Source organism: Taudactylus pleione, unplaced genomic scaffold, assembly GCF_031769625.1.
Source record: "Taudactylus pleione unplaced genomic scaffold, aTauple2 ptg000026l, whole genome shotgun sequence".
Taxonomy (NCBI): domain Eukaryota; kingdom Metazoa; phylum Chordata; class Amphibia; order Anura; family Myobatrachidae; genus Taudactylus; species Taudactylus pleione.
The window spans coordinates 11,625,285-11,640,174 of NW_028284428.1; the positions used below are offsets into that span (position 1 = coordinate 11,625,285).

At 41.8% G+C, this 14,890-nt stretch overlaps 1 protein-coding gene across 3 annotated transcripts in view; it reads left to right on the forward strand.

Annotated features, from left to right (window-relative positions):
- Positions 1-14,890, forward strand: part of PHKA2 (phosphorylase kinase regulatory subunit alpha 2) — a 119,202-nt gene that overhangs the window by 41,525 nt on the left and 62,787 nt on the right. For all 3 annotated transcript variants that reach the window (XM_088451631.1, XM_088451632.1, XM_088451633.1), the window contains exons 6-9: positions 1,914-1,996; positions 7,432-7,512; positions 11,089-11,187; positions 13,294-13,440. In XM_088451631.1, coding sequence (XP_088307757.1) covers positions 1,914-1,996; positions 7,432-7,512; positions 11,089-11,187; positions 13,294-13,440 — 410 coding nt within the window. The remainder of the gene's footprint in view (positions 1-1,913; positions 1,997-7,431; positions 7,513-11,088; positions 11,188-13,293; positions 13,441-14,890) is intronic.

Genomic DNA, 14,890 nt, shown 5'->3' on the forward strand with positions numbered 1-14,890 from the left:
ACACATTCCCCTAAACCGGGGGTACTCAAACTCGGTCCTCAGGTCACGTTTTCCAGGTCACCAGCAGGTGCACAGGTGTAGTCATTGCTCACTGACACATTTTAAAAGATCCACAGGTGGAGCTAATTATCTTACTTGTGATTCTGTCGGCAGTCCTGCAACACATGCACTGTTTGGGGTCCTGAGGACCAAGTTTGAGAACCTGTGCCCTAAACCCTTGATGGAGTACAAACGCTTCAGTTATCAAGTGGTTAATGACACAGCCTGATGCAAAAAAAACACACCCTCATTTCTAACTCTCATACCTTTCCCTAATCTACAGTAATCTATGCAGAAATAGATGAACATACAGTATTATAAACATATGCCTGTTTGTCAGGTTTACCAGACAATTCAAGCTCCCGACATATGGGTTAATTAAACAATTAATAATTTGTCACAGTCACTGACTATAATACACCATTTATCTGGGTATTACTCTCTTTGGGGTCTATTTACTAAGCAATGTTAGGAGACAAAGTGAAATGAGATAAGGTGCCAGTCAGTTAGCTCTTAACTGCCATGTCACAGGCTGTTTGAAAGATGTCAGTTGGGAGCTGATTGGCTGGCACCTTTTCTCCTTTCACTTTGTCTCCTAACACTGCTTAGTAAATAGACCCCTAAAACTACTAACTGCTGCCACGTAGTGAAAAAGGCCACTACAAGCCTATACATCAATTCCAGATTGGCGCAACTCTGCATCACTTAGCGTACCAGTCAGTACTTTCCTCACCCACAATTCAGAAGGTTATGTTAGCAATCTAAAGCTGGGTACACATTTATCGCTGTGTACCCAGCTGTCCTATCGTGCCACGGGATCCAGTGGGGGTCCCGGGATCGGCAAGTGCGTACACACTTGTCAATTTCAGGAGTGGCAGCTGGGGCCTCGCAGACGATGTCACCTGTCTGACCTGCATGCAGAGGGGCGTATTGTCTGTGACATTGAGGGTACACACTAGACGATGTTGCCGACATGTCATCCGATCCGGTGGATCGGATGACATATCGTCTAGTGTGTACCCGGCATAACTCTTCTAAACAGGCCTATAGATTTTCTAGGGGCAATGACATAAACTCATTAAATTAGAATTTCATTTACAAAAAAGTACAATACTTAAAGAATAAAATAATGATTAATAAAAAGGTTTAAAATAGACACACAAATGCAAAATAAAAAAGAATAAAAACCAGAATAAGTAGGCTTGTCAACGGCTGGCTTGAAAGGATGGAACAGACTTTTTATACAATATAATATAATATGATATAATATAATACATATCATTAACTTACTCACCAGTCCACAGATAACATCAATTCTAAAATCACCTGACCAATATTATACTTTTGTTTTTACATTGAAAGTTAAACTAAACTCTCACTATCCAATTAGCTCTGAAACGGGTTTTTTTCGCCGATGTTCGGGTCTTTTTCAACGATTTTTTTTCGTGCTATCAATTAAATTCCATTTTTTTATGCCTGAAAATTTTCTGTTTTTCTCACGAAAAGACATAGGGTCCACAAAAAGTCACGGATCTATGTATTTTCACTGTCGCGATCGGGAGAAAACCAGCTTCTTATCAGGGAATTAGTTTCGCCTGCCCGAGGTAGACGAAACAAAATCCCCGATAAGTGCCGGCATCGGGGCTAATTGGATACCCCCTCTATCCTTTGAAATGCAAACATTTTAAAAACGTGACAGACAAGGCTATTCGTGCGTTAGAAAGTGAAATGCAACATCAAGGTTGTCACTGTTTACAAAGTTAATATGAGCTATTCTGTGTATTGTGTATTTTTTCTGTGAAGTAACTTTTCTCCATTGTCCTAATATGAATGATACTATAACTATTAACTTGTACATATTTTGCACACAATAGGACTCCGCATTGTGTTTACACTGGATGAAGTGGCCTTTATACAGAATGTTGTATTTTATATAGAAGCTGCTTATAAAGTTGCCGTAAGTAAATATTTAAAAAATTTTAAAATACACCTCTAAACATTAAAAAATGTTTGAATAATGTTAAACTTGCCTGATAATAATACCATCAAAATCATTAGGACATCAGGTTAAATGCATTCAGAAGATAACCTGTGTATGGCGTCATCTTCTGACCACACTAATAGGCCCCAGTGATAGTGGAAGAGACCAGTTGGCCAACCCAAGCAGTTGATGGCATGTGTGGTCAAATTGATCCTTTCTCTAAAACCTCAAGAGGTAAAATTGTCATTCAGCAATTTTAGCTTTGCCATGTTTTTGGGCGAGCTACAGTCAGGTGCATAAATTTTGGGACATTGACAGAATTTTAATATTTTGGCCTCTATTCACCACCACAATGGCTTTGAAATGAAACAAACAAGATGTGCTTTAACTGCAGACTTTCAGATTTAATTTGAGGGTAATTACATCCAAATCAGGTGAACGGTGTAGGAATTACAACGGTTTCTATATGTGCCTTCCAACTTTTTAAGGGGCCAAAAGTAATGGGACTATCAACTCAAAAGCTATTTCATGGAAAGGTGTAGGCTATTCCCTCGTTATTTCATTATCAATTAAGCAGGTAAAAGGTCTGGAGTTGATTCTAGGTGTGACATTTGCATTTGGAATCAGTTGCTGTCGACTCTCAATATGAGATCCAAAGAGCTGTCACTATCAGTGAAGCAAGCCATCATTAGGCTGAAAAATCAAAACAAACCCATCAGAGAGATAGCAAAAACATTAGGTGTGGCCAAATCAACTGTTTGGAACATTCTTAAAAAGAAAGAACGCATTGGAGAGCTCAGCAACGCAAAAAGACCCAGAAGACCACGGAAAACAACTGTGGTGGATGACAGAAGAATTATTTCCCTGGTGAAGAAAAACCCCTTCACAACAGTTGGCCAAATCAAGAACACTCTCCAGGAGGTAGGTGTATATGTGTCACAGTCAACAATCAAGAGAAGATTTCACAAGAGTGAATATAGAGGGTTCACCACAAGATGTAAACCATTGGTGAGTCTCAAAAACAGGAAGACCAGATTAGAGTTTGCCAAACAACATCTAAAAAAGCCATTACAGTTCTGGAACAACATCCTATGGACAGAGGAGACAAAGATCAACTTGTACCAGAGTGATGGGAAGAGAAGAGTATGGAGAAGGAAAGGAACTGCTCATGATCCAAAACATACAACCTCATCAGTGAAGCATGGTGGTGGTAGTGTCATGGCGTGGGCATGTATGGCTGCCAATGGAACTGGTTCCCTTGTATTTATTGATGATGTGACTGCTGACAAAAGCAGCAGAATGAATTCTGAAGTGTTTCGGGCAATATTATATGCTCATATTCAGTCAAATGCTTCAGAACTCATTGGACGGCGCTTCACAGTGCAGATGGACAATGACCCGAAGCATACTGCAAAAGCCACCAAAGAGTTTTTTAAGGCTAAAAAGTGGAATGTTATGCAATGGCCAAGTCAATCCCCTGACCTGAATCCGATTGAGCATGCATTTCACTTGATGAAGACAAAACTGAAGGGAAAATGCCCCAAGAACAAGCAGGAACTGAAGATGTTTGCAGTAGAGGCCTGGCAGAGCATCACCAGGGATGAAACCCAGCATCTGGTGATGTCTATGCGTTACAGACTTCAGGCTGTAATTGCCTGCAAAGGATTTGCAACAAAATATTAAAAAGTGAAAGTTAAATTTAGAATTTAGTTTGTCCCATTACTTTTGGCCCCTTAAAAAGTGGGAGGCACATATAGAAACCGTTGTAATTCCTACACCGTTCACCTGATTTGGATGTAATTACCCTCAAATTAAATCTAAAAGTCTGCAGTTAAAGCACATCTTGTTTGTTTCATTTCAAAGCCATTGTGGTGGTGAATAGAGGCCAAAATATTAAAATTCTGTCAATGTCCCAATATTTATGCACCTGACTGTATAAACCACTGGAAAATCACCACATTCCTCTGTTTCAAACCCCCTGCAAAAGAGGTGGTTTTGACAGATGAGATAGCTCAAACCGCTGTTAACTTGCAGCCATCTTGCCTAGCAGCACCCTTCATTGCTGGGCCATGCTACTCAGCATCTCTCCATGAGAGACCGAGCCTGATTGTTTACACGTCTATAAAGTAGACTGGCTTGCCTCTGTTTAAGTCCTTTGCGTCCGAGTTCATAGCGAGCAGTCCATTTATCTTCTACTGAGGTTTTTATTTATCTAATGGATTACATCAGATCAAGAGAGGATGGGTCATAACTGGTAAGTAGTATATCCATGACAGTACATATAATATGGGGGAAAAATTAGTTATTATTTGAGTATGGCACAAATATTTAATTAAAAAAAGGAGGCATAGATTTAATTAATATACTAAAGGTGACAATATATTTATTATAATAATAGAGGAGGCACACATATTTATTTGAATAAAGAAGGGCAAAGTTACTATCTATTACACTGAAAGAAGCACTTTTTTTGCGCCCAACAGTATGGAGCCAATACTACGTAACATTGACCCCGCATACCTAGTTGCGGGAATGGTTTTCCATAAACCTCATGCTATTTTGGGGGTGTTTTAAAACCTCAGCTGGGGATTTAATCCTCCAAATCACTGTTAAATTAAATCTGGCAGTTTGGAGATCAAAATTGTCAGCAATGTGAGGCAATTTCAAACCCAACAAAAAGAAAACAACCTTTGATAAATTTATCCCCGGGATCTTATCAGAACACAAAGGATGCATGTCTGTAATCCCAATGATGGATACTATGCACCTGTTTTAGGAATCTTTTGTAGAAAACTGACAATGAAGAGCAATAGCTTGCACTCAGTTATATAGCATAGCTTGCACTCCGTTATATAGCATAGCTTGCACTCCGTTACATAGCAAATAGCTTGCACTCAGGGGATTCTGCAAGGAATGCAAAGGAGAGAATGCACGCACTTGGCCGATGTTTTCACACTGCGCATGCATATGCATCGCACTGTGCGTGCGCATATTTGCCAGTGCGATCGGGCTATGGTACGCAGACTACACGCAGTGTGTACGCAGACCCTTCCGAAACTGATTGACAGGAAGTGCCGTTTGTAGATGTTGACGGGGTGTGGTCAGCCGAACGTAGGCGTTATAATGCCGTTATAGGGGCATACATATTTAAGGCAGTGCAGTGGCATACACAGCCATACCGTAAGCTGTACACAGGATGCGGCCAAATTCCTGCAGCAGGTCAGGTCATCCACTATTATGCTAATGGGTCCGATGGTTCTCGATGTTACCAATGTTTACGCTATCTTGTGTGCTGATCAGGCAGTGCTAAAGGTAGATGGGCGGCATAGTATGGGGTTGGGCGTCTGCATCTTGTCCTGCGGTCTCCATGCATATGCATTGATTGCATATTCTCACAGCGGACAGGTGTGTGCATCTGCATCTGTGCATTCCTTTCTGAATCAGGTCCTCAAGTTATATAGCAAATAGCTTGCACTCAGTTGCTTAGGGCTTGATTCAGCAAGGAACGCACGGAGGCAGCAAGGAACGCACGTCCGCTGCGGGAATATGCTAATCAATGCCTACGCATTGCGTGCGTTCTCTCCTGTGTGTTCTTTGCTGAATCAGGCCCTTAGCAAATAGCTTGCACTCCGTTACATAGCAAATAGCTTGCACTCCGTTACATAGCAAATAGCTTGCACTCCGTTACATAGCAAATAGCTTGCACTCCGTTACATAGCAAATAGCTTGCACTCCGTTACATAGCAAATAGCTTGCACTCCGTTACATAGCAAATAGCTTGCCCTCAGTTACATAGCAAATAGCTTGCACTCCGTTACATAACAAATAGCTTGCACTCCGTTACATAGCAAATAGCTTGGACTCCTTTACATAGCAAATAGCTTGGACTCCGTTACATAGCAAATAGCTTGGACTCCGTTATATAGCAAATAGCTTGCCCTCAGTTATATAGCAAATAGCTTACACTCCGTTACATTGCAAATAGCTTGCACTCCGTTACATAGCAAATAGCTTGCACTCAGTTACATAGCAAATAGCTTGCCCTCAGTTACATAGCAAATAGCTTGCACTCCGTTACATAACAAATAGCTTGCACTCCGTTACATAGCAAATAGCTTGGACTCCGTTACATAACAAATAGCTTGCACTCCGTTACATAGCAAATAGCTTGGACTCCTTTACATAGCAAATAGCTTGGACTCCGTTACATAGCAAATAGCTTGGACTCCGTTATATAGCAAATAGCTTGCCCTCAGTTATATAGCAAATAGCTTGCCCTCATTATATAGCAAATAGCTTACACTCCGTTACATTGCAAATAGCTTGGACTCCGTTACATAACAAATAGCTTGGACTCTGTTACATAGCAAATAGCTTGGACTCCGTTATATAGCAAATAGCTTGCACTCCGTTACATAACAAATAGCTTGCACTCCATTACATAGCAAATAGCTTGGACTCCGTTACATAGCAAATAGCTTGGACTCCGTTATATAGCAAATAGCTTGCCCTCAGTTATATAGCAAATAGCTTGCACTCAGTTATATAGCAAATAGCTTGCCCTCAGTTACATAGCAAATAGCTTGCCCTCAGTTACATAGCAAATAGCTTGCACTCAGGGCCTTATTCAGACCCGCTCGCAAGCAGGTCGATGGTGCCCTAGTGCGCATGCGCACGACGGAGGCTGCTAATGTCTTTAGAAAAATGTATACTGTGTAGCATTGTGGTTACCATTTCTGCCTCACTGTGCTTAGGCCAAATGTCTGATTCTCACCAACGGTATGCAGTCGGGAAGCCGGCGGACCTAATCCCGACAGCCGGCTTCCCGACTGTCAAATCCCGGCAAGGGTCTAAAGACAGACGTCGATATGCTGACGCCTGTCATTAGACATACGCCGGGAGCCTGATGCCTGGCATCCCGATCGAAGGGACGCCGAGCGCAGATAGCCGTGGGGAGGGGAGGGTTAGGTTTAGGGTTCCCGGGGGGACTTAGGGATAGGCACCTCCCCGGGAGGTTAGGCTTAGGATATGGGAAGGGGGGTTAGGGTTAGGTACCCCCGGGGGGAGGTTAGAGGGGGGATTAGGGTTAGGTACTGGGGGGGAGGTTAGGGTTAGGCACCCCTAAGGCAGGGTTAGGGTTAGGGGGTAGAATTAGGTTAGCTAATACTTAGCTGAGGACGATCAGGATTTCCACTGCTGCCGGGATGCTGGTGTCGGGGTCTGTGCAGTTTGTATTTTCTCCCCATTTTAACGTGGTGTTCCTTTGGTCTCCTCCCCCAGTCCAAAAACATATTAGTAGATTAATAGTGTGTTGCATACTATGTAGTTACTATAATAAAGAATGACAAACATACATATTTTGCATTGTCTACAGTGCTAAATTATACATCTTCATTGTGCTTCACTTACAGGATTATGGAATGTGGGAGCGAGGAGACAAAACAAATCAAGGAATTCCTGAGCTCAATGCCAGCTCGGTGGGGATGGCCAAAGTAAGAGGAGTGTTATATTGGGTGACTTGCCACTCTGCACACTGGGGCTAACACATGCATAACACATATCTACTGCTGACTTATGTTTAAACCATCCAATGTGGACTTTACTCTGTTGTACCAGCAGTCCTGAAGCTATACAAACAAGAATCTGTGTCCAAACATCATGGGCTATATTCCACAGACGTGGTCATTTGGCCATTGGTCTATGCAATCTGGATCACAGAAGGACCAAAGCTGTGAGGATGGACCATTATGGCACACACATCCTAACTGCAAAAAAATTAATTTTGGACTACACTGGATAGACATCAGGTCATTTCTGTCTTAAGCCTTATTGCCGCTTTAAAGCTAGCTCGGGCTCATTCACAGACTTAAGCTGGTTACACGCTATGAAAACCGTTTTATGATATATTGTCCCGACACGGATCAGAACATTATATCGTGCAGATTACATAGTGTATGCCTGATCACGTGTGCATGGTGGTCGTTCATCGCATTGTCCCATCTCCTGTGCTGTACAACAGATGGGCCGATGCAATGAACGACGCCATGCTGCTAAAGGCAGCATGGAACGTTCTATCACGAGATATAACGTTCCATTGCGTCATGCCATCTCTGGGTACACACATTGTGCAGTGTGTACCCAGCTTTAGTTTAAACAAGTAAAGTTGTACGCTTTATATAACATTAAATATCTAGGTATTATTTCTGCTGGCAAATGGAACAGAAAGCATATCCACAGCAACAGAAGATAACTCAGAACAAAACCAAATAAACATAGGCAGAGAGATGAACATACCTAGTTACAGGAGGAATAAGCAAACAAATAAAACTATAAGAGCAATGTGTGCAAATGCTAGGAGCTTAGGAAATAAAATCCCTGAACTAATTGCAATATTGACAAGGGATGATCTGGATATTGTGGCTATTACGGAGTCATGGTGCAATGAAAATCATGACTGGGACATAGCTATACCGGGATATACTTTATTTAGGAAGGACAGAATGGGAAGAATGGGAGGAGGAATAGTAATGTATGTCAAAGAAAGCATAAATACTACGTTAATACATAGCATTGAAGTAAAAAAACGAGTCCCTTTGGATGACTATAGAAACGGGAGAAAGTGATTCTTTGTATTGGGGTGATCTACAGACCACCAAGTCAGTAAGAGGAACTGAACAATAAACTACTGCAGGAAATCACTAAAATGGCATTAAAAGGAGAGGTTATAATCATGGGAGATTTGAATCTACCCGATATAAACTGGGAGGTGTCTGTAGCAAGTTCCACTAGAAGTAGGGACATCCTGAATTCATTGCAGGGAGCCTCCCTCCAGCAATTGGTGAGGGAGCCCACTTGGAAAGACGCAATATTAAACTTAATATTTACAAATGTAGACAGAATATCTGATGTAAGAATGGGTGAAAACCTGGGATCCAGTGATCATCAAGCAGCATTGTTCAGAATAAAGACAGATACTGACCCCATACAAAAACAAAGGTGTTAAATTTTAGGAAGGCTGATTTTGCAGGGATGGGAAGATGTGTAAGTGAGTCTTTGGCAGAGTGAAGGAACTTGAAAGGAGTGCAGGAGAGGTGGGAACATTTTAAAAGTACAATATTAAAGGCAACAGACCTTTGTATCAAAAGGGTTAGGAAAAACACAAGGAAAAGGAAGCCAGTGTGGTTTGCGAAGAGGTAGCAAGTATTGTGAAAGCAAAAAAGATGGCCTTTAGGAAATACAAGCAGACCCAAAATAATGAGGACAAAGAGGTGTATCTTGTAAAACAGAAGGAGGCTAAGAAAGTAATCAGATGTGCAAAGGCAAAAGCTGAGGAGAAAATGGCAAGGTCGGTGGGTAAAGGGGGCAAAACTTTTTTTTAAGTTTATAAGTGAAAAGAGAAAAACAAAAGGTGGAATAAAAAGACTAAAGACAGAAAGAGGGAGCCTTGTTGATCGATACAATGTAATAGCTGATCATCGTAATAATTGTTTTTGTTCAGTATTCACTACTGAGAGAGAGGGAAAGGGGCCACAGTTAAGTTGCAGGTGTAATCAGAAAAATGAGGTAGGAACAAGCACATTTACAGAGGAGAAGATCCTAACAGAACTCTCAAAACTGAAAGTGGATAAATCAATGAGGCCAGATGGGATACATCCAAGGATACTAAAAGAGTTTAAAGGGGTGCTGGTAACACCATTGACAGAATTATTCAACCAGTCACTAGCTACTGGAGTAATTCCAGAGGACTGGAAAAGAGCAAATGTTGTCCCACTGAACAAAAGTGGAAGCAAGGAAGAGGCAAGCAACTACTGACCAGTGAGCCTTACATCAGTAGTAGAGAATGATGGAAACATTCTTAAAAGAAAGATTCGTATATTATCTCAAATCCAACAATTTGCAGGATCCCAAACAGCATGGATTTACTGGGGGGAGATCATGTCAAAGAAATCTTATTGACTTTTTTGTCTGGATGACCAAGGAAATAGATAAAGGGGGGGCCATAGATATAGCTTATCTAGACTTTAGTAAGGCTTTTGACACTGTTCCACATCGCAGACTGTTAAATAAAGTGGAAAGCATGGGATTGGATACAAAGATAGTTTAATGGATACGATCATGGCTGCAGGATAGCAAACAGAGAGTTGTAGTAAATAGTGTGCAGTCTCAAGAGGTAAATGTTACCAGTGGAGTACCTCAGGGATCTGTACTTGGACCAGTGCTTTTTAATATCTTTATTTGTGACATTGCAAATCGTATTGAAGGGAAACTATGCCTTTTTGCAGATGACACAAAGGTATGCAACAGGGTAGACACACCAGGAGGGGTAAAACATATTATTGATGATCTAGGTAGACTAGAGGAATGGTCAAGAACGTGGCAACTACACCACAAAACGTACAAGGAAAGACTAAAAAATCTTAATATGTATAGTTTGGAGCAGAGAAGGGAAAGGGAGGACATGATAGAAACGTTCAAATATATAAAGGGTTTTAACAAGGTAAAGGAAGGAGACATTCTTCAAAGAAAGAGACGTATTAGAACAAGAGGACATGTTCTGAAACTGGAGGAAGGTAGCTAATTTGAGGAAAATTTTTTTCACAGAAAGGGTAGTGGACAAGTGGAATAGCCTCCCATCAGAGGTGGTAGAGGCTAAGACAGTAGAGCAATTTAAACATGCATGGGACAGACATAAGGATATCCTTCAGAAGAAATAAGGATCAATAAGGGTTGAGGTAACAATATGTTTAAAAATGGGGCAGACTAGATGGGCCAAGTGGTTCTTATCTGCCGTCAAATTCTATGTTTCTATGTATGTATCTATGTATGTATCTATGTATGTATCTATCTATCTATCTATCTATCTATCTATCTATCTATCTATCTATCTATCTATCTATCTATCTATCTATCTATCTATCTATTTTTATATGCACATGATCCATGTGACATCATCATCATCACGACTATGATAGCTGCAATGTAAAGATAAAATAACCATGGAGCAATCTAGTGAAGATATAGTTATAATTCAGTGATAAAATAATAACTTTATGTATGTTTGTTTAAAGGCTGCTCTAGAAGCTATTGATGAACTTGACCTGTTTGGCGCACATGGTGGTCCTAAATCGGTGATCCATGTCCTGCCTGATGACGTAGAGCACTGTCAGGTAAGGGTCACAGAATTTATGTTTGTCTAGGAACCTGTTATTAAACTTATATACAATTTGCAATTTCATATCATCCTCTATGTCTGCCTTTGTCTCATATGAGCAAGTGAGAACCATAAATTGTCTTCTATGGCTTACAATGAATAAAGGCCCCTACACACTAGATGATTTTTTAATTGATTTGCCCGATTCCAACGCATCGGAACGACAAATCGTTAAAATCGTCCAGTGTGTATGCACTGTATCGTGCGGTGGGTGCTCCCGTGGGGTCGTCGGTTACATCGTTTGATCTTCCATACATGCAGTCCAATCAGACAATGCGGCTGACGACCCCATGCAGGGTCCGACATGTTGTGCGGTCAGGCACCGGATCGTCCACTGTGTACGGGCCGCCCGATATCTCGGCCCATCAGCGGGAGGGTCGTCCGTTGCATTGCTGGGTACACACGTTGTTTAGTGTGTACCCAGCTTTAGAGTTACACAATTCCCAGCCTAATGGCCTGGTGAGAGGTGACAATGTACGGTGATTCCTGCCTAATTTGGTGAGTGAGCCATTTATTGACATCAGTGCTTTACAAAATAAAGATGTGCCCACATACATCTATCGCCCGTGCGCTACAAGTCACGTTACACATGCATGAGTGCCATGTGACTTGGTAGTGCCAAGCGTCTTTTCATGCACCTTTTTCCCTTAAGATGCGTCTTATTCACAAAGCGATGCGAATAGGACGCAGAAACAGTTTCTGCTGATTAAAATGATATGCAGCATGCCTATATTGTGTGTGTGACTGCGGGTGTATCTGCATTCGAAATGCTACGTTACAGTGTTAGTGGCTGTGACACTGTTACTTAGCATTTCACATGCAGATATAGCCGCAGTCACACACACAATATAGGCATGCTGCATATCATTTTAATCAGCAGAAACTGTTTCTGCGTCCTATTCGCATCGCTTTGCGAATAAGACCCATTTAAAGTAAAAAAGTTGCACAAAAATACGCTATGCAAGGAGGCTAGATGTACTGTATGTGGACACATTTGTATATCCTAAATGTGACATTTGTCCAGCATTCAAGAAAAGCTGCCCTGCACCCCTGTCCTTTTCAATAACTCATTAGTGTAGTCGCTTATGTATTATAGGGGTAAATGTAAACACCCATATCATATAGATTGTAAGCTCCACTGGGGCAGGGACAGATACGAGTGGTAAGATATTCTCTGTAAAGCGCTGCGGAATATGTTTGCGCTATATAAATAACTGGTAATAAATAAATAAATAACATATTGATTTGTTGCACAGTGGAAAGCATTGTAAAATTCCAGCTCTAGCCAGGTCAACATTTACTATGTACATTCTGTGGCATTGCAGGTCCCCTCATAGCAGAAGGTACTCAGATTACAATGCACAATTTATCTCATTTACAGTTAACTCATATTTATCTGGTATACAGTACTTCTCCAGTACCAGGTTGGTTAAAAATGTCCTGGCTTAGTTAATATTGCTTTGCTGCTAGACAACACTAGCCATACATTTTACAAGGAAAATCTGCTTTTCATTTTCTGCCAGCCCAAGGTACAGGCATGCTGGGCTCAATGCTAAATCCCGTATGGGGCTGGGATTGTATAATGAATATACTTAGTTGAACAATAAGGATGGGGATGGTTATGTAACATCTCTATGTAAGTGATTTACCTGTAGTCTGTTACTTTCATTTTACCATAGAATTTATTTCACTTTCACTATCTCTCTTCCATATGGCGCTCATCTGTACTGTGCATACAAAACACAACAATCCAGTACTTGGCTGCAATGGCCAATCTTTCACCAGCTGTCACATTATGTTTGGTAGTGCTAAGCAGCATCTGGCACGTTAGGGAATTGCAGTCAGACATTAGTGGATAACAGTCATTAAAACAAACTATATACTGTACATTTCACTTGAAACTCACCTTGCCTGGCCTCCTACTAAAAATAAATACTATTCACCTAACACTCTTTAATGTTTTTATTTCATTTTGTCCCATACCCGTTAGCAGAATATTATATCTACCTTTTCATTTTAGTGTGGAATACAGGCTTACACTTGTGTATTCTTCTCTTTACAGTCAATCCTTTACTCCATGTTACCACGAGCATCCACCTCCAAAGAGATTGATGCGGGTCTGCTCTCTATCATTTCATATCCGGCATTTGCAGTGGAAGATATAAACCTGGTTAATGTTACCAAAAATGAAATCATCACAAAGTTACAAGTATGATTTATATTCTATATTCAGGCTGTAAAGATTTTGATATTACTGAACCACAGTATATACTGTAGATAAATGTTAGAGTCACTGCTGATATCACTACTCATGATCATAGAGTTATCACGTGCAGTCATTTTACCATAAAGGGCTGGAATCAATTTGGTGCAAAATCGGCCGATTTTATCGCCGGCGATAACTTCGGCCGATTTCACTGGCGAAATCGAAATTATTTTGCGGCATATGATTGCACCCGCGATAATCAGATAGTGTAATCAGAAAGTGTACAAGGTTTTCACCATCCCAAACCAGGTGAAAAAAATATGCAAAATCCCTATATCTGGGGCCTTCCACGCCTCTTCCACGAGATCGGTGAGATCCGAGGAAGCAGGAAAAGTAACCGTCCTCTTGCGCCTGCGCTTGAACGGTCCCACCGCTTGTGCTTGGGCCTCCAAGTCCAGGCAGTCTAGAGACTGCGACACCGTAGCAATTACATTTTCCACGTCGTGACTCAGAGAAGGCTCCGGGTCCTCCCCTTAGGGGGAAAGCTCCTCTTCTGGTAGTTCACCTTCCTTCTCCTCGGACTCAGAAACCTCTAGCGGCCCCCTGGAAGAAGGAAGACGCTTCTGCTTTTTGCGCAGCTTAGGGTCCTCAAAGAAACGTTATAAGAGGAAACCTTCTTGAATCCCGCCACCGACCGCTCCATGGTATGAAGCCAAGGTGGTTGGGGCTACAGTGGAGAAACTGCACCAGCCACCGTTGGCGGTCCAGCACTCTCTATGGCCGAAATGGTTTCAGCTTCCGTGCGAGCCTGTTCCTCCTGCTGACGCGTCATAAGCTGCTATAGGCAGCGCACATCAACTCTTACTAAAATAAAATTAAAAAAAAAAACATTTACAAAGTAAATAAAAAAGACTAGCTACACGTGCCGAACTCCTACACTGATATCATGGGGTTGCAGAGGGGAGGATGGTTAAAGCTACAGGTTTAATTGAAGTGCCAGCTCCTGCAGTCCCAGCTACAACACCATGGCCCAGTGTCCCCCAGCATCGATGAAAGAGAAAAGAAGTTCTCTGTCCCTCACAAGTTTGCGTCCCTTTACCCGCTTCTGTCTAACCATATCACCAAGTGGGAGCAACCTCCCAAGGTGAATACAGCAGTGGTCCGTTTGGCTAAGCACATTCTGACTGTCAGCGTGTATCCACCGGGATCGCGGGTCTCGCATCTCGGGTTGCAGCATTAGAGCAGGTGATCAAATGGATTTAGGTTGTCCCAATGGGTCCAAAGAAACTACCTGACGCGTTTCGCTCCACAGGTCTGGGGCTTTATCAAAGAGTCACCTGCTCTAATGCTGCAACGCGGGACTCGCGATCCTGGTGGATACACGCTAACAGTCGGAGTAGAGACCAGGATCGAGACGCGGCTGGAACAACATCATCTATTTGCAAGCTAGCCG